The sequence below is a fragment of the Eutrigla gurnardus genome (genome assembly GCF_963514095.1).
Source record: "Eutrigla gurnardus genome assembly, chromosome: 6".
NCBI classification, from domain to species: Eukaryota; Metazoa; Chordata; class Actinopteri; order Perciformes; family Triglidae; genus Eutrigla; species Eutrigla gurnardus.
Genome location: NC_139920.1, coordinates 19,925,934 through 19,951,194, shown reverse-complemented (window position 1 = coordinate 19,951,194; position 25,261 = coordinate 19,925,934). Strand labels below are relative to the sequence as shown.

Genomic DNA, 25,261 nt, shown 5'->3' with positions numbered 1-25,261 from the left:
GTACAAACGAAGCTGGTGGTTGTTGTTAGTTGTCATGGTGACGATAAGCAAGTGGGGGACGGAGTGTGATGAAGCACCTCACCAGGAAGAGAGAGGACGCCGCTCTGGAGACAGATGACTGGCTAGGTAGCTTGTAAGCTAGTTAGTTAGGTAGCTTGTTAGTTAGTTTGGTAGCTAGTTAGTAATGTATCTAGTTGCTAGTTAGTTAGGTAGCTAGGTATCTAGTTAGCTTGGTATCTAGTTAGATGGGGGGGTTTAGCTCAGGAGGTAGAGCGGGTTGGCTGGCAAGCGCAATATTGCCGGTTCGATCCCCGGCTCCTCCTAGCTGAGTGCCTGGTGTCCCTGAGCAAGACACCTCACCCTAATTGCTCCTGACGAGCTGGCTGTCGCCCTGCGTGGTTGACTCCGCCGTCAGTGTATGAATGTGTGTGTGAATGGGTGAATGTCAGTCATTCCTGTAAAGCGCTTTGGAGAAAAGCGCTATATAAATGAGGCCATTTACCATTTTTACCATTTAGATAGGTATCTAGGTATCCAGGTAGCTAGGTATCTAGTGAGGAAGGTATCTAGGTAGCTTGGTATCTAGGTATCCAGGTAGCTAGGTATCTAGTTAGATAGGTATCTAGTTAGAGTAAGATAGGTATCTAGTTAGCTTAGTATCAAGGTATATGGGTATCTAGGTAGCTTGGTATCTAGTTAGCTAGATAGGTTTGATAGGTAAATAGTTAGCTAGCTATTTAATTTTGTGAATTATTTTGCATGTTGTTGTTATAATAGGTGGAAGATATGACGGGTTGTGCATGTTTATAATGTTTAATTTGAAGAGGAAACTTGTCCCGACCAATGATGGGTACGTCCACTTCTTCCAAACAATCTGCAGCTCCATATTTAGCATTCAGACGTGAGAGTGGTATCAACGCTCTCGGGCAAAGAAAAGCCAATAAAACCTATTTCCAAAAAAATATCCCAATACACGCTTTAAAAAGGAGAGGCATTTAAAAAAACAAAAAACAAATGCGTCCTTGTGAGTATTGCTTCCTGTTGTAATCACGGCAGTTCATCCTGGTATGTGTGCCTGTCAGCAAACAAACAAAACATAAATAAATAAATAAAATAACCGGTGAAATCATCCCAGTGAAAAATGAAAATACACCAACGAAGCACACATTTAGGTTATTATCAGCTGCTGATGGCTGCTGATGGCGAGCTGCGACCAGGAGGGGAGCGTCACGCCTGACGGCTGGAGGAGTGGTGGTTTTATGTTCATGTCACAGAGAGCCAGACTGCCGTAAATCATAATTTCCTGATTATAGCAGCAGATAGACCCCTCCGGAGGAAGGCACTATGAAAGCTTCCACCGTCCATCCGTGTTCATCACCACACGTCCTCCTCCTCATCTGCCCGTCTACAGCATGCCGAAGGGAATCTGTCCCACGTGGTATCAACGTACCTGCCGACGCTACCGTTCCTTGGTCTCCAGGCAGCGTGGGAAACTGTTTACTTCCTGTCCAGTGGTGCTCCCGCGGCGTGCTAAAGGTAGAGGTAGCCCACCCAGTAGACGATGTTGAACAGCAGGAAGGAGGTGGGAAAGAAGATGCGGGAATACGCATCCAGGTCCAGCAGGTCTAGGTGGGCGTGGCCTCTCCGCCAGCCGCCACCTTTGCACTCCTCAAAGCAACAGAAGAAGCTCTGGCAGTCTTTGCCATCCAGACACTCGTAGACACAAGTGTCCTCGAAGTCCTGCCAGTAGAGGGCGTTCAGCGCCACAACTGTGTGCGGAGGCCTCACGTCAAGGATCGAGTAGTTCTGGGAACAAAAAGAGTCAGCTGATCACCTGGCTTAACCCAAATATGGAGTCAATGCTTCACATGGAAATATTAAAATACAAACTCCATGTAGTTGTAACTGAATGTCGAAAAACTAAAGACAAAAAACTAAAGCTAAAACTAAAGACAAAAAAATATGTATATATATATATGTATATATATATATATTTATATATATATATATATATATATATATATATATATATATATATATATATATATAATTTTTTGGGGGGATTATTAGCATTTTCACCAACAATATATATTTTTAATTTTTGGAGGTCATATAATCAGTGAATATCCTGTTCTATTGAAAATTTAACATACATACAAAAAAAGAAACTCGAGTTAATTTAAGGAATTTTGCTTGAATATTTAATATTATTACTAGTGAATATTTAATCTACAAATATAAATTAGAATAGATTGGACTCACCGATGGTTTTGGCTCTATGCAGCCGGGCCGGCAAGCGCTGTACGAGTAGTAGTTCAGCGTGGCGTACTCCATCAGAGCGGCGAAGACGAACAGGAAGCAGACGGTGACAAAGAGGTCCATGGCGGTGACGTAGGAGACTCTGGGCAGCGATGTCCTCGCCACACTGCTGAGGGTTGTCATCGTAAGTACCGTGGTGATACCTGCAGGCCACCAGGGGGGCAGGATGGAGGTTAGACCGGGATTTAAGGAGGAACCAAACCCCCCAAACAACGGTGCATGTCGGTGCTCACTTCCCTAACAACTCAGGAAGGAGACGAACAGCGTGATTTAAAGCAGAGACCAATTATTCTGCAACGTTGCTGGAAGGTTTTAAGTTAATAAAAGTTTTTTTTTTTTTTTGGACAATCCCTTTGTGCAAAGCTCTGACCTGCCTGATATTCTTGGATGTTCAAAACAAATCAGAGTGAAACCTCCACAGACAGAAACCTGCACTCAGTACGGGAGAACTATATTCAGATACAGCGGGTTTATCGTTATATGTTCTCCCTTTTCTATCAAAAGGTGCTTGAAAACAGTTGTGACACTTTAAAACTGTGTTTAATGTGTTTTTGGCCACTAGAAGGCAGAGCAAAAAACGTTTCCTCCTTTGTTTTGAAGCCTCCAGTTCAGCATTTTACTCATTGCCATCTTGTATTTTTGCAACCAGTAGAAGGAAGTGACTATATTTGAACTGTGGAGGAGCGACAGGTGGGTCTGATGAACACAAGCCGGCAGAGCAGAACCCTTACCATATCTGGATCCATGTGGATTTTGGTGTTGAAGCTGCTAACAAAGTTAGTTTCATAGTTCGAGGTCAACTTTACAGCTAAGTGTTAAAGTCATCTTAATAGCTAACTGCATTGGTAGCACTACTCATGGTAGCGACCTGTCAATCAGCGGGTAAGCCCCGCCCCCTAAAGCATCCGCTGCTTTCTGGTCTGTTGGACTCTAAATGGACCATAATGTACTAAATGAACATCATGCTGGATTGAAGAAGACTTGAAACTAGAGATTAAGACCATAAACTCATGTTTACTGAGATAATAAATCAAGAGAGAAGTAGGCTCATTTTCTCATAGACTTCTATACAATCAGAGAGGAGCTACCCCCTGGTGGCCAGCAGAGAGAATGCAACTTTAAGGTACTTCAGTGTTGGCTTCACTCTTCAAAACCGGATGTTTATCTTTACGTTCCCAGTGTCACTTAGCTGCTAATCTAACGTGTCATTTTGGAAACAAACATCATGAGATAGACCTCGAGTCCTCTGGCGTCTCTGGGTTGATTTCTTTATTCCAACTGTCTCTCCCATCTCCTCCTCCATGAGCATTATAGAGAAGGAAAAAAAACACATCCACAACCGTTTCACCGGGGTTCCCATGGTAACAAGCTGTCCCTGTCTATTTCAGGCGACCACCTCACTTTTTCCTTGAGCCTCTGCTCGCCACAGTGATTACACTCGCCGGTCTTTATGCCGATGCATAAAGTCGGAGAGTTTAGGATCAACAGCTGGTTTCAGGGTTCAGATTTCCTGACGTGGAGAGGAAAAACCATGACGTGTCAAACAAACGTTTCAACGTATGCAAGTTCTTCACTGAAGAAGCTCTTAAGTTCAGCCAAGCGCTCTAACGATCCGTTCTAATGGCTCAGACCGGAGTTTTCCTACACCTGAAGGCTTTGTCCTTCCTCCCACGCCGCTTCCTGTCCTCTGCAATCAGCCCACATGTCTGCTTGTTTGTTCTCCCCTTCTTTAAGCAACCGGTCCAGCAGAGGAGACGGATTCATAGTGCTCATTCATTCATTTGGGACAAAGAGGAGAACTTTCAGAACGAGTATAAAAAGATCAATTTTTCTTTTCTTTAGCATTTGTGATTCACGTATGCTAATTGAAGGGTAACGGACGCCACAAGTTAGTAAGTTAAAATCAGTCAACAATTCTGGCTATGTGGCAACTTAACGTAAAACCAAGCTGAGCAGTTCATGTGGTGCTTTTTACGATCTACACCTGCAGCATGAAAGTATGGTGGAGCTAGCAAGTTGCACTGGCATTTTATCACTTCTTTAGCGACCCTTCCTCAGCTTTCGGGAAGAATAGCCGTTAGCCTTCCAACCAGCCTTCGGCTCGCTTCTTAGTGTAATTACTAACTTCTAACCAAAGCTGTAGCATGAAAGCATGGTGGAGGTAGAAACTAGCTCCATAACTCACTTTTTCCAATTCTTTTTAATTGACCTGTGGCTAAGCCCTGCCACCATCTGCTACTCCAATGAGCTGTCAGCATTCCCATTGAAGTCACACTGTCACTGATGAAATATCTGATTTTTGTGGAAAAACACAAAGTGATTTAACGATGCAGGAAAACATTTGACACCATGTTTGAAGGAACTATCCAGGATGACAAAGTGATTCAGAAGCCGGAAAAAAAGGTTAAAAAGATCATTTTAAAAAAGCTCAACGTCATAAATCACAGTGTAAAGTGAGAAACTACATCTTGCGCTGGTTGTTGTTATTAAATGTCTCATTATGAAAAACACGTTTTTGTTTAAACAGAAACAGCAGCTGTATCGCTCTAACCAAATACACCAGACTCCATTGATAATTGATTAATTAGTTGTTTGATTGACCAATCAACTCAGGTTTGGTCAAAATGAACCCTTAATTCCCCAATGACGCTGACACTGAATTTATAATGTAGTCAGACCAAACCAGAGCTGGCGATTGTTGAAAAGAGTGTAAAGATGAACCAATTTGGTTTTGGTGAGTTTTATTCCTTTTCATCTGTGATGCTGTAAAATGACAGTTTTTCCAATGGAGTGTGGTGTATGTAGCGAGAGACGTTTCTGTTTCAACAAAAATGATTTTATTATTGCCTTTCTGAACGGTGTCTCTCTAGTGATTCTTAATTTTATCCATCAAATCATTAAAAAGTAAAAGCAGCATGTGAAAATATGTGGTACACCTCTGCATCTAGCTTAGCTCCTTTGCTAACGTTAGCATCACAGCTTTTAAGCTAGAAACATTTACCTCTAAACAACGAGCTGCAAATAAACAAATCCAGCCTGAAAATGAAGAAAAACATGGAAGTACTGAGAAAATGTTAACAAACCACCGGGAACCAGACCACCGTACCTAGAGCGGTTCGGGCTGGCGTGGCGTCCTTCTTGATCCAGAAGGAGACCCAGGAGAGGACCACAGTGAGGGTGCAGGGGATGTAGGTCTGGATGGTGAAGTAGCCCATCCTCCTGCTCAGGTCAAAGTACACCGTCATCAACACGTAGTCACCTGTGTTAGAATGACACACCGTGATGTCACCGCGGCAGGATGCAGCAAAACAAGCTAGCAACCATCAGTGGAGTGGTAACGTTAGGAGGGCAGAGAGACAGACAGCCAGACAGGTAGAGACAGACATACAGACAGACAGTTAGAGACAGACTACATGACAAAAATGTAACGTCCTCACTCTGATCACACCAGAGGAAATGATGAAATGATGTAAAAGATAAATAAAAAGGATGACAGTGTAGTACCTGCGGTGGTCTGGATGATGTCCGTGGTGTTTCTCAGACCCATAAAGTCAAACTGGTAGAGACGCCACGACTTCTGGTCTGCAGTTTCCACAGAGTTCTTCCTCCACTTGTAGATCATCTCGTCACGTGGGTATCCATCTGTTACACAGAGAGTGTGTGAGTGTGTTACTGTGTGTGTGTTACTGTGTGTGTGTGCCCGTCGGCGCTACACATCCCAATGATAGATGTCCTGTTGAGACAGACCTGAGGCCAGCCACGGAAACATCCGTCTGCAGCCGGCGGCCTGCTAATGAAGAGACGTCCAGAGACGGAGGCAGAAGGAAAGTTGATTAAAGGGAAGCGCTGCCTCAGTAACGTCCTGAATCCATCCTAATGTGTGTGAACGCGCGCGTGCGTGCGTGCGTGCGTGCGTGCGTGCGTGCGTGCGTGCGTGCGTGCGTGCGTGCGTGCGTGCGTGTCCTTAACCTGACACATGGCGAGCCGGGCACTGCTCTTACAGATCGATCACATGACCTTAACGACGGGTTAATAATTCCCCGTGTGTGCTTCGGTGTGACGGCGGATCTCAAACATGAGGAAGGCTAACGGCGTGATGATGTTGCCTGATAGTGGTTTGATGTAATAGCCATTCAATTAGCAGCGAGCGCAGACGTCTGATTGTTTTCACACCTGCCTGATGAATCTATTCCATTAACATTCGCCACGTTTTCTCATTTGCTATTAATGATGTCGTTTGAGACTCTAGTTCCCAACGTGAAGAAAGCATAAGCTTTAGACGTGTCGCCATGTGGAGCTTCTGCTGAGTCACAACTTTACCTGTTGCCATGGCAACCTACGAATGCAAGGAACTGATGGACATGCAAATTCATCATGATGGACAGGTTTGACTCGTGATACGGTAACAATGCTACAGTAATTAATAATTCACTAATTCATGATTAATTAATTAACTATTCACGAATAAACTATTCACCAATTTATTATTCATTCATTAACTATTCACCAATTAACTATACGCTATACAATTCGATTCAGTCATAAATTATACAATAAACAATGATTTATGAATTAACAAAACTAAGTAATTAATGGCTCAGTTTTTAATGATTCAGTTAACCATTTATGATAATTAATTATATAGCAATTCATGATTCAAAAATGATAATTACTGATACTGTAATGAATGATTAATGATAATTAATGATGCAGTTATTAATAATTAATGATAATTAATGACAGTCAATGATTTATGATCATTATTAATGATGGTTATTAATGATTAATGATGCAGTGATTAATGATAATGATAGTAATTCATGATTAAAGATAATTAATGATAGTTATTAATGATGAATGATGCAGTTTTTCATGATTAATGAAAATTAATGATAGTTATTAATGATAATTAATGATGGTTATTAATGATTAATGATGCAGTGATTAATGATAATGATAGTCATTCATGATTAATGATAATTAATGATAGTTATTAATGATGAATGATGCAGTTATTAGTGATTAATGATAATTAATTATAGTTATTAATGATAATTAATGATAGTTATTAATGGCTTTCTTCTCTTTCTGACAGTTATGTGTGTCTATGTGGTTATGTTGTATATGTCTTTCAGTCGCTGCCATGCATCGGGGCAGCAGCAGCTGGAGATGGTGGGTCACCGTGGAGATACTCACAGCTGGAGAAGATGAGCGGACATGAATGTTCGTCCATGGGGAAGTTGTGAAGCTGAAGCTGACATTCAGCATTGATGGTCAGTCTGGAGAGAGAACACAGAAACAGACCAGGTCTCACATGAAGGAACAGACCACGTTTATACACCCCACCGGTGTTCTGTTCCAACTGGAGACCATGTTTACTGGTGACTCTTAGCTGCTGAAAACACCAACAGAACATGTCGGAGTCTAATTTAAACCCATCCCTGTTTGACGCCGACCGTTTAGTGAAGTTACTACAAGCTGAACATCACCAGTTAACATGGTCACCGGTTCACCTGGATCAACTGATGATCCATTTACATTTAGGGCATTTAGCAGACGCTTTTGGACTTACAATAAGTACATTTGTCGAAAGAAAGTAACCACAACATATCATTGCCAATAGAGTAAGAGCAAAAAAGTAGAACAAGTGTTAGGTCCTCATCTGAGTAAAGTAGTAGCTGATCAGCAAGGATACCTGAAGTACAACAGTGCTATGATCAAAGTGCTATAGCTAAGAACATGCAAGTGCATTTTATTTTTGGGGGAGGGGGGTGGGGGTGCAGGTGAGTCATGCAATGCAGAGTGGTAGTTGCAGTTGCGGAATATGGCAAGTGACTCTTCTGTCCTGACATTGGTTGGGAGTTTGTTCCACCACGGAGGTGCCAGAACAGAGAAAGAGACAGAAACAGAGAAGAGTCGGGACTTTGCTGAGCGACCATGTTTGATTTTAGCGATGGCGGTACCAGGCGGTAGATGGGTGCCATTCCATACATGGCCTTGAAGGCCAGTACCATCGTCTTGAATTGGATGCGGGCTGCAACAGGGAGCCAGTGGAGGTCACGGAAGAGGGTGGTCACATGGGAGAATTTGGGTAGATTGAAGACGAGGCGTGCTGCAGCGTTCTGGATACGCTGCAATGGTTTAGTTGCCGCGGCCGGGAGTCCAGCCAGGAGAGAGTTGCAGTAGACAAGGATCGGGCCACAGCAGTGATGATGATGTTGGGGGCGCAGGATAGTTGATCATCAAGCTTACACCCAGGTTACTCGCAGTTTATGAAGGCAATACTGTGATGTCCTCGACAGGGACCGACAGGTCCATGTGAGGGTAGTCTCTCCCCGGGATGAAGAGGAGTTCAGTTTTATGCAGCATAAGCTTGAAGTGATGCGCAGTTGTCCAGGCATTCACAGCTGGGTATCATCTGCATAATAATGGTACGAGAATCCATTGTTACGTGTCATTGTATATTTTTTCCATCCCTTTTGCATGTGTCTGTCATGTGTCTGTGTTTAAGGTGCAGTTTCCTGAAGGCTGATTGAGGGCACCTGCATGAAGCTGTGGGTGTGGCCTATATAAGTGGATCCTTCCTCCGCCCCCTCTCTCTCTCCTCCCTGGCACAAGATCCCAGCCTTTGTTTGTGTGATCCCTCTTCTGTCTTGTAAATAAATGTTATTCTTTTGCATTACAGCTAGCATGGTGTCCCTCAATGTGTTGTGGCTTTGAGCCGGTCATAACACCATTGATGCGATTACAGAGCCTAGTGATCCAGTGTATAATGAGAACAGAAGCAGTCCTAGTGCTGAGCCTTGAGAGACACCCGTTTCCAGAGAACAGGGTTTGGACATAGAGCTATTCCATGTGACCTGTGCCACAGGACCTTGTGAAGACAAGGTCAAGTTGGTTCCCAGCGCGGTGGGTGGGTGGAGAGGGGGAAAGTGTGAGGTCAGAGATTGGATGGGTTACAGCCTCGACCTCAGGTCTCTGGTGAAATATTCTCCGGCCTAGAGACACACAACGCCGAGAGCCAAGAGACACACAACGTGTGACAACGCCTCATCAAGGTCCTTAGGGGTGGCGGCTGTTGATGCTTATTGTTTATAAGGGCCTGGAATATGTACTGAGTCGTTTTCAGTGGATTCGTCTGGAAGCATAATTTCTTGAAACAAGGAAACAAGGAAAAACGGAGAAAAAAAGTTTGTTTTGGTACGTGTGGACGGCCTCTTAAGTGCTTGGTTTACCTCAAGCAGGTTTAGCACCTCCCTCCAGTCAAGTCTATTGACTACAGCTGAGATGGCCAAAACTAGGTGATTGCCCACTCAGTAAAATGGTAAATGGTAAAAGGCTTCATTTATATAGCGCTTTTCTCCAAAGCGCTTTACAACAATGACTGACATTCACCCATTCACACACACCGACGGCGGAGTCAACCACGCAGGGCGACAGCCAGCTTGTCAGAAGCAATTAGGGTGAGGTGTCTTGCTCAGGGACACCAGGACCTCAGCTAGGAGGAGCCGGGGATCGAACCTGCAATCTTGCGGTTGCCAGCCAACCTGCTCTACCTCCTGAGCTAAACCCCCAGCAGTAGGAACAGCTTCACAAGAATGTACACAAGGTATCAGAGACAAGACTACATTTTACAACTAGCTCTACTCACAGAATGCCTAAACCCTACAATTACTTTCGGTCCGAGACTTCTATACAACCAGAGAGTCGCCGCCCTCTGTTGGCCAGCAGAGAGAATGGAGCTTAAAGGAGCTTAAAGGATGGAGGATTCAAGCTTCTAACTGTCTGTATGGTAAACGTGCTATAAAAAGGGTTAAAGGTTCGACTTCTTTCCATTTTGTAACCCTTTGAACCTGGAGAGAGGAATCAGTTTTAACGAGAAATTGTGAACTATTAATGTCGGATTTGAGGACCAGATTCACTTAGCGAGGCAGCTGTGAGACCCTGTTTCAGTTTTAGTTCTGGAGGTCAGAGGTCACGGAGATTCTGCCCTCTGCAGCTCGTTTCTCTTCAGATTGCTTCTTGGTTTCCCCTCAAGGCCGTTAGAAGTGAACAAAACACTTCAACCTGTAAAAAACATTTCATATGGAAACATCTTGCTTCTCAGAACCAGAAAAATAAAACCCTTTTACCCCTTTTCTTACTTTCTTTTTTCTTCTTTTTTTTTTTTTTTTTACATATAATTGCAAAACTGATGATGAGGTTTTAGATCAGCAGATTAATTTAGAGGCCATTAATAATAATAATACATTTTATTTATATTGAATTAATAAGTTATTACATATATTAAGTGCTTTTCATAGTACTCAAAGTCGCTTTACGGTTAAAATAGGTTGAAATAGAAACAAAGCAACAGAGAGAAATGCAGCATTAATTCGGTTTTGAGGTTACTAAGAAACGTTTTCATGTGTTTTGTTCGAAATGAACGACGAACGTCGATGTTGAGGTCCAATTAAATGTTATGGAATTTGTTTTCTCCTGATGAGTCGATTGACACGACCTGCTCACACTTTAGAAACAGCCGTTGTTGTTAGGGGTGGGCAGATAGATCCAAATATCGATAGTATCGATACCAAGGTGAGTATTGGTATTGGATCTATACTAGCGTGATGAGATCGATATTTTTGTTGTAGTTTCTCTTCTATAAGTTCGGCAAATCACTGGGATTTCTTCACAGAGTTTGTGTGAGCGCAGCGTCTCTCTCACTCCGCTCACTCAGGTCCACTAGGCCCCTCCCCTCCTCTCCCCTCCCCCGCTGCCTGTAAAAGGCAAAAATGTTATTGTTTCTAAACAAAAACATGTAGTTGTGAACATGAGAACAGGGCCCAAAAGGGCACCTTAAGGGATAATTCCTTCGAGTTCTTTGTGAGCAAACAGCCAGGTTCAGTAGTAGTTTGCCTTGCAGTTTTAGGCTTTCATTTTCATTTGCAGCCCCCTGTTCTGTGTGTTCATGTCCTGACATGACTGCATGGCTGTGAGATCATATTATTAGACAGAACATCCACGTGAGGGATTATTTGAAATGAACAATTAAAAGGTGGATGTCTGACTTTTATCAGCCGCCGCTGGAAACCAAGTAATTAGAGAGCGGACTAATTCATAAGACTCATAACAGAGTGAGGAGCAAGAGTTAGAAGAGGAAGAGGCAGAGGAAGAGGAGGAGGAAGAGTGGTCACTGCAAGTTTGAGACACTAATTCAATAACAACCAAGTGAACATGTATTTAGTCCAGGTTTGGTCCAGTATTTAGTCCTGGTTTGGTCTAGTATTTGATCCTGGTCCGGGTTTGGTCCAGTATTTGGTCCTGGTCTGGTCCAGAATTTGGTCCAGTATTTGGTCCTGGTTGGGTCCAGCATTTGGTCCTGGTTTGGTCCAACATTTAGTCCTGGTTCGGGCCAGTATTTAGTCCTGATTCGGTCCAGTATTTAGTCCTGGTTTGGTCCAGCATTTGGTCCTGGTTCAGTCCAGCATTTGGTCCTGGTTTAGTCCAGTATTAAGTCCTGGTTAGGTCCAATATTTATTCCTGGTTTGGTCCAGTATTTGGTCCTGGTTTGATCCAATATTTGGTCCTGGTTTGGTCCATTATTTGGTCCTGGTGTGGTTCATTATTTGGTCCTGGTTTGGTCCAGGTTTTGTCCAGTATTTGGTCCAGTATTTGGTCCATTATTTGGTCCTGGTGTGGTTCATTATTTGGTCCTGGTTTGGTCCAGGTTTGGTCCAGTATTTGGTCCTGGTTTGGTCCATTATTTGGTCCTGGTTTGGTCCAGTATTTGGTCCTGGTTTGGTCCAGTTTTTAGCCCAACATTATATTTTACTGCTGATGATTGGAGGAGGAGGGTGCTCCAGCCTCATTAAAACATGGAGGGGGGTATGATGCGAAGCATGTGGGAGCGCCGTGACATCACTAAATGTCATCTCCGTTTGCGGCGGCCGACGCATAATTAATACGACATTTCAGCAGATTTAATGATGGAAGTGGAGCTGTGTGAGAATCAGCACTGTGACTCGAGACGATGGAGATGAGTAAACATGAGGAACGTAGACATAACGCCACCGGTGTTGCATGGCATTATCCTCAGCGGAGGGAATTAATGGCGACGCCCACTTCCTGTTGGTCAGAAACACAACATCCTGCTGCGCTGCATGTAAACCACCAGGACACACAACCATCCGGAACCATCACAGGTCTGGAGATCAGGACAGAAACCAGGACAGACACCAGGATGGAGACCAGGACAGAGACCAGGACAGGATGGAGAACAGGACAAAGCCGAGGCCGGAAACGAGAAGATGCAGACCAGGACGGAGACCAGGACAGAGACAACGACGGAGACGAGAAGACTGAGACCAGAAGACGGAGACCAGGACGGAGACGAGAAGACAGAGACCAGGATGGAGACAAGGACTGAGACCAGGACGGGACGGAGACATGGACAGAGACCAGAACGGAGACCAGGATGGATACGAGAAGACGGAGACCAGGACAAAGACCAGGGCAGAGACGAAAAGCTGAAGACAAGAACGGAGACCAGGATGGCGACCAGGATGGAGACCATGACGGAGACGAGAAGATGGAGACCAGGACAGAGATGAGAAGACGGAAAGGACTGACGTGAACGGAGACAAGAACAGAGACTTGGACGGAGACCAGGATGGAGACCAGAACCGAGATGAGGACCGAGATGAGGACGGAGACCAGGATGGAGACCAGAATGGAATCGAGAAGATGGGAGACTAGGACGGAGACGAGAAGACAGAAATGACTGACGAGAACAGAGACCAGGGTGGAGACCAGGACGGAGACCAGCACAGAGATGAAAAAAATGTAGACCAGGAGGACTGAGGCCAGGACAGAGACCAGGAAACAGAGACCAGGACGGAGATGAGAGGATGGAGACAAGGAAGGAGACCAGCACGGAGACGAAAAGACAGAGACGATAGAGACGAGAAGACAGAGATAAAGATGGGAACCAGGATAGAGATGAGAAGATGGAGACAAGGGCCGATGTACCGATGGAGACGCTGGTTACTGACGAGCCGTCCAGACCTCTAATTACCCAGAGTGCTTCAGGGCTCGAGCTAATTGCGTTGCTGCTCTTTTTGGGCGAATGTTTGTATCACAAACTGTCATGTTCAGGGTCCGAGTCCACGTTCAGGTACCGAGGCCACGTTCAGGTCCCTAGGCCACGTTCACGTGGTCTCGGAGCAGATGGGGATTGATGGAAGTAATTACAAGTATCATATTGAAAGTGTTGATCCAGCTTTCAGAGAACAATACCATAAATACTATAAATCACTTTGTATGAAGGTAAATCCAGGTTCTATAATGGTGCTGCCGAGTCCCAGCAGACGTTATAATATTTACAGCATAATAAGTTCACAGGGAATTCAAGTATTTCAGTATTTTGTACAATCAATAATTTGATGGAAAGAAGAGCAATCAGCAACTATTTTAGTAATTGATGAAACGTTTAAGTGTTCTGGCTCTGGCTTCCGGAATGTGAAGCTTTGCTGCTTTTCTGTCATTTATGTGGATCTACCTGCAGACTAATATCACACTAATATCACACTGATAGCACTGTGAGGGTGATGATGCTTGCGCTAATAATAGCTCTGTTTGGATGCTCAGAATCAGGCTTTATTATTTTATACTAGGTATTTTATTCTAAATATTTTCTGATTCAGACAAATGTGTTAAGTTATTTAAAATATTCAGATTTTAGCAGCATTCCCTGGACATTCACTTAGTCCTGGTTTGGTCCAGTATTCGTCCTGGTTTGGTGTAGTATTCAGTCCTGCTTTGGTCTAGAATTTAGTCCTGGTTTTGTTCAGTATTTAGTCCTGGTTTGGTCTCTTATTGAGTCCTGGTTTGGTCCAGTATTTAGTCCTGGTTTGGTCTAGTATTTAGTCCTGGTTTTGTTCAGTATTTAGTCCGGGTTTGGTCTCTTATTTAGTCCTGGTTTGGTCCAATATTTAGTCCTGGTTGATCTAGTATTTAGTCCTGGTTTGGTCCAGTTTTTAGTCCTGGTTTGGTCTATTATTTAGTCCTGGTTTTGTTCAGTATTTAGTCCTGGTTTGGTCTCTTATTTAGTCCTGGTTTGGTCCAGTAATTAGTCCTGGTTTGGTCTAGTATTTAGTCCTCGTTAGACCTGAAGCAGTCTAACGAGGACCAAGGAAAGAGGTTTCTAGTTTACCTTAAGGTGTAGAGGATCTTCCCGTCATTCCAGATCCGCAGCAGCTGGTTGGGCGTCGTAATCCAGTGGGAGTCTGCGTTCTTGGAGTTTCTGAAGATGGTGTCGGGAAGCCAAATGAGTCCCACCATGTTGCTGTTGAGGGTCAGCCTCTTCATGGTGCCGTTGTACCGGAGCCGGCTGTCAGTCCAAGTCTGGGCGAAGATGATGTCGATCTGGTATTCCTGCAGGGAGATAAGGAAGCATCTTTTACTTATTTCTATGCAAACGTCTCTTCAGAAACAACACAGTAAAATGATAAATCAATAAACATTAATCATAATAATCTGCCCTGCAGCATTTTTCATTAGCTCCCTTGACCCCGTCTCTGCACCAGGAGCAGCTCACCAATTAGAAGGGAGGCTGTAATCATGGGAACCGCCGGGAGCTCATGAACATCCGTCTGTGTGGAGCTCCGGGGACTCGAACCACCGTTAGCCGGGACGTAATGAGCAGATCACTAATACAAGACGAAGCCACCACACGTGGACTCACAGGTCCTCCTTCACCACCCAGACGTCAGTCTGTAATCTGCTCCATTATTTCTCATTAGAAGGAGATCATGAAGTCGTATCGATCTCACCTCCCCTCCAGCTGCTTTCAGACGCTAGAGCACCTCAAAGGGGCTGCTGGTCCAGAGGTACAGGATTACATCCTCTGACTGGTCCTGACCTAAACCAGATCGAGAATCTCCAGAATGAACCGGAGCATCAATGTCCAGCCGACCAGGTTCTGACCTCAGTAGGCAAAGTAAACCTGCAGGTGGGGGGACGCCGTAGACCAGCTGACTTGAGGCTGTCACTGGACTCACAGTGAAATAACCAAACAATATACAGAGTGTGATGATGAGACGTCCACATACTTAACAAGAACAAACTCGGTCCACATGGAGATGGAAACACCAACCTGAATAGACCATTGAGTAAAAGTACAGTCTCAACAATCTGTGGATTCAAATAGTAGAAAACTATCGTATAAGAGTGGAGAAACGATTCACATGACTATGTTTAGTCAACTGTTCGCACCCAAGCTAACTAGCCTGCTAACGGTATTTGCTGGCTCTCTTGCTAGCTTTCCAACATTACATACCCCAGCTTTAACTCCTGCAGGAGTTCCACCTGTTTGAGTGGCTCTCTGAGCTACAGTCTAGCACAGTTTGCACATGTGGGCATAGCATGCTAACATGCTAACAAAAGATACACCAGTAAACATGCTGGTATCATTCATATTGTTAACAATAGTAAGCAACTAGTCAGTTAATTTACTGCTTATCCAAGACTTCAATGAGCTTCCCCTGCTGGCCACATGTTCCAAACTGCAGAACCAGGAAGTGAGAGCTTCCAATGGGCTTTACAGTAGAGGAACTCGGACTGTACCATGTTGAGTAGATCACTGTTTCTGATTAGTCAGTGTTGATTCAGGTCCAAATCTTGATATTTTATCTCCAAATATCTGAATTCTACTTATTGGGTTATAGACGTACATACATACTGCCCTCTACTGGTTGTAAAATTATATTTTAAATGGACAAACATCATACGTGTGATTCATGGTACAATAAGGTAAAAAAAAAATCAGAACTCAAAGAGGATTTTATTTTATTCCTATTTTTTTTTTTTTTTTTTTTGCTTGCTTCATTCTCCACTGAGCACCTTTGACATGAATGTAATGTTTTTTTTAATTTATTTTTAATATTTTAATTTTATTTGATTGTTTTACTGCCAACACAAACATCTCTGCGATCCACACACTGAACCACATATGTGATCCAGAATCCTGTCAGTGAAAGTGAAACATTGAATCTCATCATTCATCATCATCTGCTGTCAAAAGGATGTCGGCTCTTATAATAGAATATTTCCACTTTTTAAACCATCTCCACAAACGTGGATATGGCTCATTATTGAAACGCGGCTGAATGTCAGCTCAGATACGTTGGAGGATCGTGTTGGAGAATCACGTTGCCATGGGCGACCGGACGTTTACAACTAGCACAACACAAACGTGTGACCAACATCACAATGACATCATGGCGGGGGTGAAGCGGAGGCCCATACCTGACCTTCCCCTGGCTGGCCCGTACGCAAATAAAGCCTTATTAATTATCTTTGGAGAAGTTTCTGGAGGAACCTGGTCCTCGGTTTGTCTTTGCTCCATACAATAATAATAATAATAATAATCCTTCATCTTCACATTCCTTGTTTGCAGTAAAATATCATCCATCGCTTACGATTCCACTGCATGGATGGAATTCAATTTTTTTAATGTTTATTAGTGAAAACACTCTTCTCTTTGTGTCTCTGTGCCATCTGGGATCTGAACCAGGACCAGGACTAGGGCCAGGACCAGCTGACCCACATGTCATCTCATCTCCACAGCTGATTTCAGGAACATCAGAAACAACAGAAACGAGAGGAACCAACAGAACCAACCGGGAAATGAACTGGCAGGAATGTGATGCGTGTGTGATGGCCCACGAGAGTCTGGCACCGGGTCCTGGTCTGGCACCGGGTCCTTTTCTGGCAGCAAGTCTTGGATTCCACCAGGTTGCCTTGGACACTGCAGGAGGGTATAAATAGCTCCGCTGCCGGCTCCAACTCAACATACTGTTTATTGCTTATTAACACGCTGATGGTTTCACGGTGACATGGCCCGCTAAACACCGGTTACACAGAACCACCTCATCCGCTGGGAAAAAGGGGGCGGGCACTTTTCACAGAAAAGGCAGCAGGTGATTGGATGAACCATCTGTCAATCAAACATCCAGTCAGTGAAATGTGTTCCCAACGTAGAGGAATGAATAAGGCACTTCAAACCAGACGGATGAACAACAAACACAGTGACCCAGACCACAACCAGACCTGAACCAGAACACCTGAGGGGTCTGGGTGGTTCATATTCTAATAAACCATTCAGTGGTTTAAAATGACGTGTGTGAGGTGGTGGAGACCAAACACGGAGCTCAAAGAGAGAACTTCATATGCTGGTTCAAGATGCTGCTGATGTTTTTTATCTGAACAAAACCACTTTGTGTCCCATTTTATACTTGTACCTTTATTCTTTTATTCTTGTACCTTTATTATGTTATTCTTATACCTTTATTCTTTTATTCTTGTACCTTTATTATTATTTTTTTTCTTGTACCTTTCTTATTTCATTCATGTACCTTTATTCTTTTATTCTTGTACTTTTATTATTTTATTCCTGTACAGCTACTCGGTCTGCTCTTTATTTGCCCCCAAGGACAAATAAATTTTTTTTTAATTGAACTGAATTTAATGATTTCTTTTCAGCCAAAGAAAACCCATTTTTGCAGGTTTAGCATTCAGTAAATGGTTATCTATTTTGGATTTCTCGTGATTTGAGGAAGAGACCGTCAAATAAATAAAGTCTGAAGATATAAAACATTCAATTCATTCATTTCAAGGCTTCCATAGCTTTCACAGCGTCTCTGAGCAGATGTGGCTGACAGATACTGTAAGGAAGCTCATTACAGCTGATCTGAGAGCAGAACTTATTCCCGGAGATGAACTCACCATGTTGATGGAGGACACCGGTCCGATGCTGTTCACGAAGATTTCCACGTCTATCAGAGTCGGCTTCACTGTGGAGAGAGAACAAACATCATTATGCCGTTTAGTGTTCAGCCTCGTTCGTGGATCCATTAGGTTTTTTGATTCTGGATCCTTTGAAAGGTGAGTCCTGATCCCACGTTAGTTTAAAGCATGCTGTTAGACCTGACCAAGGATCAGAGGGATCCAGCAGGCCTCGGTGGTTCTCGGTCCCGCGTAGCCCCTGCTGGTTCTCACCCAGGCAAACTAATTAAGACCAGAATCAGTCCTGGGGAGCCGGATGAATATAATTAACTGATAACCAGCGGTGCTTCTAGCCCTGATTGGTCTGCTCTGGTGGTCTCTGCTTAATCCTGATATAACCCCGTATTTACCAGACCTGAAGGTGGGGAGATAAACCTCATCAGCAGCAGGAGCGGGAAACACCGGATTGACCCACAGTCCCAAACGGGATTACCGGGGGGAAACAATGGATCCCAGCGTGGAGGTCTGCTGCTGGATATGGTTCTGGTTCCACCACATACGGTCTACATGCATAGTTCAAAACCACCAACATCAACCTTTCATCTATGGCCATCAAAGCACGAAGGAAGTGAGCTCACATCTACACACCAAAGAGCTCCGGGTCCAGGTCCCGGTCCCGGTTCAGGTGCTGCAGCTGGCGATCTACAGAACCTTCCTGGAGAGTCCATGCTGAGGCAGCTCTTCAGAAGCCAAATATTCATAATCACACAGCAGCTGGTGGGCTAGCAGACCAGACCAGACCAGACCAGACCCACATCTAAAAATAAATCTGCTTTCAAGACCTGAATGACAAAAATCCTCCCAAAGCCTTTTTTACTCATTCCTACGTTTCATCAGCAGCTGTTCAACCGGACCCCTACAGGTGGGCTCACAAGAACCCCAACACAAGGAACTGGAGACCACCAACACCAGGAACTGGAGACCCCCAACACCAGGAACTAGAGACCCCCCAACACTAGGAACTGGAGACCACCAACAGCAGGAACTGGAGACCACCAACACATGGAAGTGGAGACCCCCTAACACCAGGAACTGGAGACCCCCCAACACCAGGAACTGGAGACTAAACTGTGTCCAAAAACGGCTACAACTACTAACATGCTAATGTAGTTAGTTTAGCTAGTTAGCTAGTTAACAGCTCTGCTGTTGTTCACCAGCCTGATGCTCAGTGAATTTTCTGAGTGTAGCGTTAAAGAATTAGCAAGCTAGCTAACTAGCCAGCTGTCTGCTAGTTAGCTAGTTAAAGAGGGATGCCCCTTCTCCTGGTTTATTTCTATGCGTGCTGCTATTCTGTGTGTAACGGCTAACATATCAGGAGAAGAAGATGTGCAGTTTTAATAACGGGAAGACGAGAGAATAACAGCCGAAGCCTCCCGGGGTACAACATCATCTAACAGGAGATAATTACATCATCGGTGACAAGCAGAGTTGAGTCGTAACCTCCTGTGAGACGTGTTTGTCATCCGGGGGAAGAGGATGAAGAAGAGGGTGAAGAAGAGGATGAAGGAGAGGATGAAGGAGATGACAACGGAGACGTTAGCTGTCTCACTGTCTGACAGACAGACAGGGATATCTACAGCTAACAACGACATGTGACCACGGCTGGATGTTGAATGTAAAATTAGAACGTTAGCCTGTCATCAATCCAAAGAGAGTTCAGGCAAGAAAAGAAGGAAGAAAAGTTTAAAAATAAAAGAAACATCATAAAACACAGAGTGTCGAGACGTTTCAATTCTGCCTTTCATCATCTTTCGTCTGTGTGAACAGTTTAACGAAAGGTTGGCGTTTCCTGCATATTGTCCATACAGGAAGATTATTATTTTATTTAAGTTTATAAAATAGCTAAATCACTCATAAAATAACCAAATTAGGGTTCAATGTGATGAACTGTGAGGGGAAAAACGTTAAAAACATTTTAGCTTTTAAAGCTGCTATGAGGATATTTTATATTATCTGTGTTGATGTTGGTGCCCCCAGTGGACACATGTGGTCGTGTTTCTGAGCACCAGTGTCCTTTTAGAAAAGCTACAGTTGTGAAATACCGTAGAAATTGTACAAATACACTAAATTTCAAAGCAAGCAAGATAGTTTTTTTTCAAGGACAAAACAAGTTAAGAGGCGACAGTTAATTTACTACAACGGCACCAGAATCAATAGGGTCATTTCATTATTAGATAACAAAAGTGGACCGGCAGGAGTTGAGATTATCTTTTTTTTTTTGGTTCGAGATAAAGTAAATTTCCTGCTTTCCCTTTTTCTCTTCCTCTTCTTTAAAAGCTTCTACAAGGGACTTTCATTCTGTGTTGATTTTGACAAAAGCAGTCGTGTGACTCCCTTCAGGAAACCTCTCATTTTACTGCAGCAGGGTCCGACAGTCTGCCCCTGCTCAGTCTTGGTTCTGGTGTGCCTCCCTTCCTTTCTAAGAAATATATATTTCTTAACAGTCTGAACCATATTGTGATGGAGTTTGTTGGTGTTTCCATCTATGACCTTCTACTATCAGTGTCCGGAATCATTACGAGGGGAAATGCCAGCAGCTCTGAAATATTCAAAAAGCAGAACAAATCACCTCCCTGCAGCAGCGTCTTTACTAAGGAGGGCTCTGTTAAATCTGAGAGCTGGTCTGGGATCAGTAGCATCTCTACCTCCATTAAGGTCCATTAAGTTCACCCAACACGAAGAGATTCTATTAGATTTCTACAATTAAATTAAAATGTGTCCTCCATAGAATAAAATAGGAGCAAAAATAAATTCACATCGATTCACTGTTCACACTGTTTACGTCATACAGAACTGTCCCGCCACAATGGTCGCCATGGAAACGATACATATAAAAACGGCCACCGCTCTGACCATCCTGCTGCATTGATTTGAACGGGAATATCTCCATCTTCATTCAGGGCTTTTATTGTGAAAGGTAAAATTGGAATATCTCCATCTTCATTCAGGGCTTTTATTGTGAAAGGTAAAATTGGAATATCTCCATCTTCATTCAGGGCTTTTATTGTGAAAGGTAAGAATGGAATATAATCCATCTTCATTCAGGGCTTTTATTGTGAAAGGTAAGAATGTTATGCACTGCCACCAAATTAGTAAAAAAATAATAATTTAGTGTCTGTTAGTGTTGTGCTGCTCATTTTCATGACGCAATGCATGATGGTACATATAGTCCTTGGTTAGTGTTGCATTGTGGGCCGGGTAAAAGGTCACATGACTTTAGGGCTGTGATTTACTTTGGTTGGTTGTCGGGGGAATTAAAAAGAAAGATAATTGCCAACATGTTTATCATCGATTCTCCTGAAAGTATCCAGTTAATCTAGTCGTCCGGGGAGGAAAACAGATCTGTGATCTGTGATGCATTGACGAAGTCGTCAGATACCCGGGGAGCGTGGAGGTCCCTAAAGTAGCATCATGGAAAAGGTCACTGTGATTTCACCATTCAATAATCACGACGCGTTCAATGGATTTCAGGAGGGAACGAGGCATGTGTCCATCGGTTGGTTTAGCCTGAAGGGGGCAGTAGAGGCTCCACATCGTCCTATTGGCCCGGGAAGACGATGACATCACTGTGATGTCACTCGTTTACTTCAACGTCTTGTTGGTTCTTCTTACAGGCTTCAAGTTAGATGAAGATCATGTTATATGAGTGAAAGCTGCTCTTTGTTGAGAAGCGACTTTGAACTCTGACCTATTAATGTTTTTTTACTTTTGTTTGAATGTTTCAACATGACGACGCTTTTGCAAAAATAACGTGGAGATTTATATTATATCATATTTTATTCTCCTGCTAAAGGGCGACTTACTCAGAAATCCCTTTGTTCTTCCGGAGCTGATTTTTCTTCGGCGATGGCGGCGGCAAACATAATGAAGAGTAAAGTTGAGAAGATGAACGAGCAGCGTCGCATCACAGGACGTGTTTATTTAACACTGATATTTTTTAGGTCACAGAAGCCTGAAACGACCTTCTTCATCCTGGAGGATCAATCAACGTGAACGCTTGCCGCCACTGCCACCTTACTACCCAGAAGTCTCTGCATGTCGCCGCTGCCTCACTACCCAGAAGTCTCTGCATGTCGGGGAATCTCTAACGGGTTAAAGATCCAGCGAATAAACACAAATGATCTTGAGGCCGAAGCTTTCAGTCATTATCATTATATCTGCTGTCAGTTTGATTATTTAACCAAAATTCCTCTCAACCGACAACATCACACAGGAAGCGTCTCTCTTATGAACTCAGACAGGAAACGACCGTTGCACCGATCCAGACTGGAAGCAGATAGATGACACGAGCATCTTCAACCGCTGAGTCTGATTAATATTCATGAGGATATGCAGATGAGTTAGGTCATGACCTTTACTGCTGTAGGTCAGTCAGCTGGTTTCCTCCTCGCTGCAAACAAACAGCCATGAACACAACGTTTTATCTGCCAGGAACTTAGTTCCATATAAACATATAATATACCGTAAATCCTCTAATACTGGCCTGTATTCTCTAACATTGGCCGGTCTCGCCGTCGGCAGAGGTAAATAACGGCCGGTCTCTAATGGAGGCCGGGGCAAGTGTCCACAGGCAGCGTTATTTCCATGCTTCCCATTCATTGTCAGCCGTGCAATGCCTTTGCGTTGCGGAGATTTTGGCTGAAGCTATATTAGAGAATTTACGGTATGTAAGAAGCCCTGCAATGCATTCGCCTGACTGTGAGTGTCGAGAGACAGTGCGCCGCGGCCTCCCGCAAGGTCTCAAAATCTTTTAAACTGACCGTTGTCGATCTTTAATAAATCTTAATATCTTTAATATATGACATAAAATGTTTTCAGAAACACATTTCGGTGAACTATTGTCGTAAAATAAGAGAAAGTTTCCAAACGAGCCGCCATGTTGGTCGGTTTGAAATCTGGGAGCAGACAGGACAGCTGTGAAAGCGATCGTCCAATCAGGTGCAGCCATGAAGTGTGCGTGTGATTGTATGAAGGAGAGCGCCTGTCAATCATCCTCCTAGTGGCAGCCTACCAAACGTGCAAAACTGGCACGTTGTTTACCGTAATATGGCAGCTGCGGAGCCGAAGAGGAGACTTTTTCAATAAATGAACCTAGTATTTTATAGGCTCAAATAGACACAAAATCTCGTTTTTATTCATTCTACTGGTAGTCTGTTTTGAAATAGGGGCCTGTCTCTAATTCTGGCCTCCTTCCAATAAAGGCCTAGGCTGCAGTGCGCTTGAGTAAATAAAGGCCCGGGCCTATATTAGAGGATTTACGGTATGTATATATATGTTTAGAAATATAAAAGGCTTTTTTCATTTAATCACGACTTAGCAAACAACTGCAACAATGCTAACACCGCTAACAAAAGCAACAATGCTAACACCGCCAGCAACAGTCCTAACACCGCTAACAACAGCAACAGTCCTAACACCGCTAAAAGTGCAAACAACTGCAACAATGTTCACAACAGCAACAGTGCTAATACCGCTACGTAGCCCCCCCTTATAATGAGGTAGTCCACTCGGGAGGACTGGTCTAAGAACTCTAACCACCGGTCGGTCACCGACCACGTAAAAACAAGCCTGAAGGGATGTTATCGGACGCCCTTATCGGACGCCCTTATCGGATGCATGGCTACGCGTATGACAAACAAACAAACGTGGAAAATATGAAAACGCAAATTATTATTTATAAATATATATAAAAAAAAAAAAAATGAATATAAACTATCTATTTAAACTACAGACAAACGTCATCTACATCTAAATGACAAGGCGTCGCAGGTGTTTTAATGACGTCATCATGACCTCGATACGTAGAGCCGCTCTGATGGCTGACCTTCATCTATTATAAGCAGAAATATACTATAACATACCATTATCATACTATACTATTAAATTACTATGTAAGTACACTACGATATATTTATAATATATAATGTAAGAGATTATAAGCTATTTATTATTAATTATTCATGGTGTTTTGTGATCGAAGTGAGTGATTAGCTGATCAATCAATTAAGCGGCCCGCGGATCGGTTACCTCCGATATCCGGTCGCAGCTTCTTGTCGTAGTCCTCCAGCAGCTTGTTGAGGATCGCCGTGGCGCCGGTTTCCTTGGACCTCGGAGCCAGCATCTGGTTGACGGTGACGTCCTCGTAGTCCTCCTCGTAGTCCTCGTCCCGGGCGGTGAGACAGCTGCGGAGGGAGACAGACAGGTGAGAGATTTCTCATCAACTTAGCGGGAAGTTTTTCTTTTTCTCTCTGTAGGGAACAAACGGGAAGTTCCGGTCTCACCGGGTCCGGAGGACCGACAGCAGCAGGACGTGGACCAGCAGGACGTGGACCAGGATCCTGGAGGACATGTTCGTGGCTCGTGGTCCTGCAGACTGTCTGACTAGGGGTCGCGGGTCTGCGTCCGCTCCTCAGGATCCGGACGCTGCTAGTCGCTGCAGGTGCTCCTCGGTCTGAATGAGTCCTCCTTTGAGTCTGAACCCCCCCAACTCGTCTCCGAGTCCTCGAGAGCGAGTCTGCGTCAGGGACGAGCCTGGAACCGGATCACGCAGGAAACCAGTCCGACCAGTCCGACCCGCAGGAAAACACTCCGCTGATCGGTGATCGATATGAAATATGATCTTTGTTACTGGACAGAAATACGATTTCAATCAAGCGATACGAACTTTAACTTTACTGTCAGCAATATTATATTATATATCGACCTATAGCTCTATAGATCATAGATCCAGAGATTATAGATACATAGATCTATAGATGATAGATCCATAAATGATAGATCCACAGAGCTAGATAGATCCATAGATGATATATCCATAGATCTATAGATGATAGATCCATAGATCTATAGATAGAGCCATAGATGATATATCATATATCTAAAGATGATAGATCCATAGATCTATGGATAGATCCATAGATCTATAGATAGAGCCATAGATGATATATCATATATCTAAAGATGATAGATCCATAGATGATAGATCCATAGATGATACATCTATGAATTCATAGATGATAGTTTTTTTATCTCTCATTCCAGCAGCAGCTTATCTTTTTACTGCACAACAGTAAACACAGTTAATAAAACTAAAATATATTCTTATATGTACACACAC

General features: G+C 43.6%; 1 protein-coding gene across 1 annotated transcript; it reads right to left on the bottom strand.

Annotated features, from left to right (window-relative positions):
* Positions 1-1,486: 1,486 nt before the first annotated feature.
* Positions 1,487-24,280, bottom strand: gabrg3 (gamma-aminobutyric acid type A receptor subunit gamma3). The gene is made up of 8 exons (XM_084012156.1): positions 24,172-24,280; positions 18,085-18,152; positions 14,513-14,733; positions 7,516-7,598; positions 5,824-5,961; positions 5,426-5,578; positions 2,263-2,462; positions 1,487-1,806 (listed from the first exon to the last, which is right to left on the bottom strand). Exons 1-8 carry the CDS (start codon positions 24,263-24,265, stop codon positions 1,531-1,533), a joined length of 1,233 nt encoding a protein of 410 aa, XP_083868282.1. The 5' UTR covers positions 24,266-24,280; the 3' UTR covers positions 1,487-1,530.
* Between the last annotated feature and the right edge of the window lie 981 nt (positions 24,281-25,261).

Excerpts from the sequence above, each read along its gene's own strand:
- gabrg3 (XM_084012156.1), bottom strand. The coding sequence starts at position 24,265 with ATGCTGGCTCCGAGGTCCAAGGAAACCGGCGCCACGGCGATCCTCAAC. Across the intron at positions 14,734-18,084 it reads CGGTGTCCTCCATCAACATG|GAATACCAGATCGACATCAT; the intron begins GTGAGTTCATCT and ends ATCTCCCTGCAG. Across the intron at positions 5,962-7,515 it reads TCCGCTCATCTTCTCCAGCT|ATGGATACCCACGTGACGAG; the intron begins GTGAGTATCTCC and ends TCTGTGTAACAG.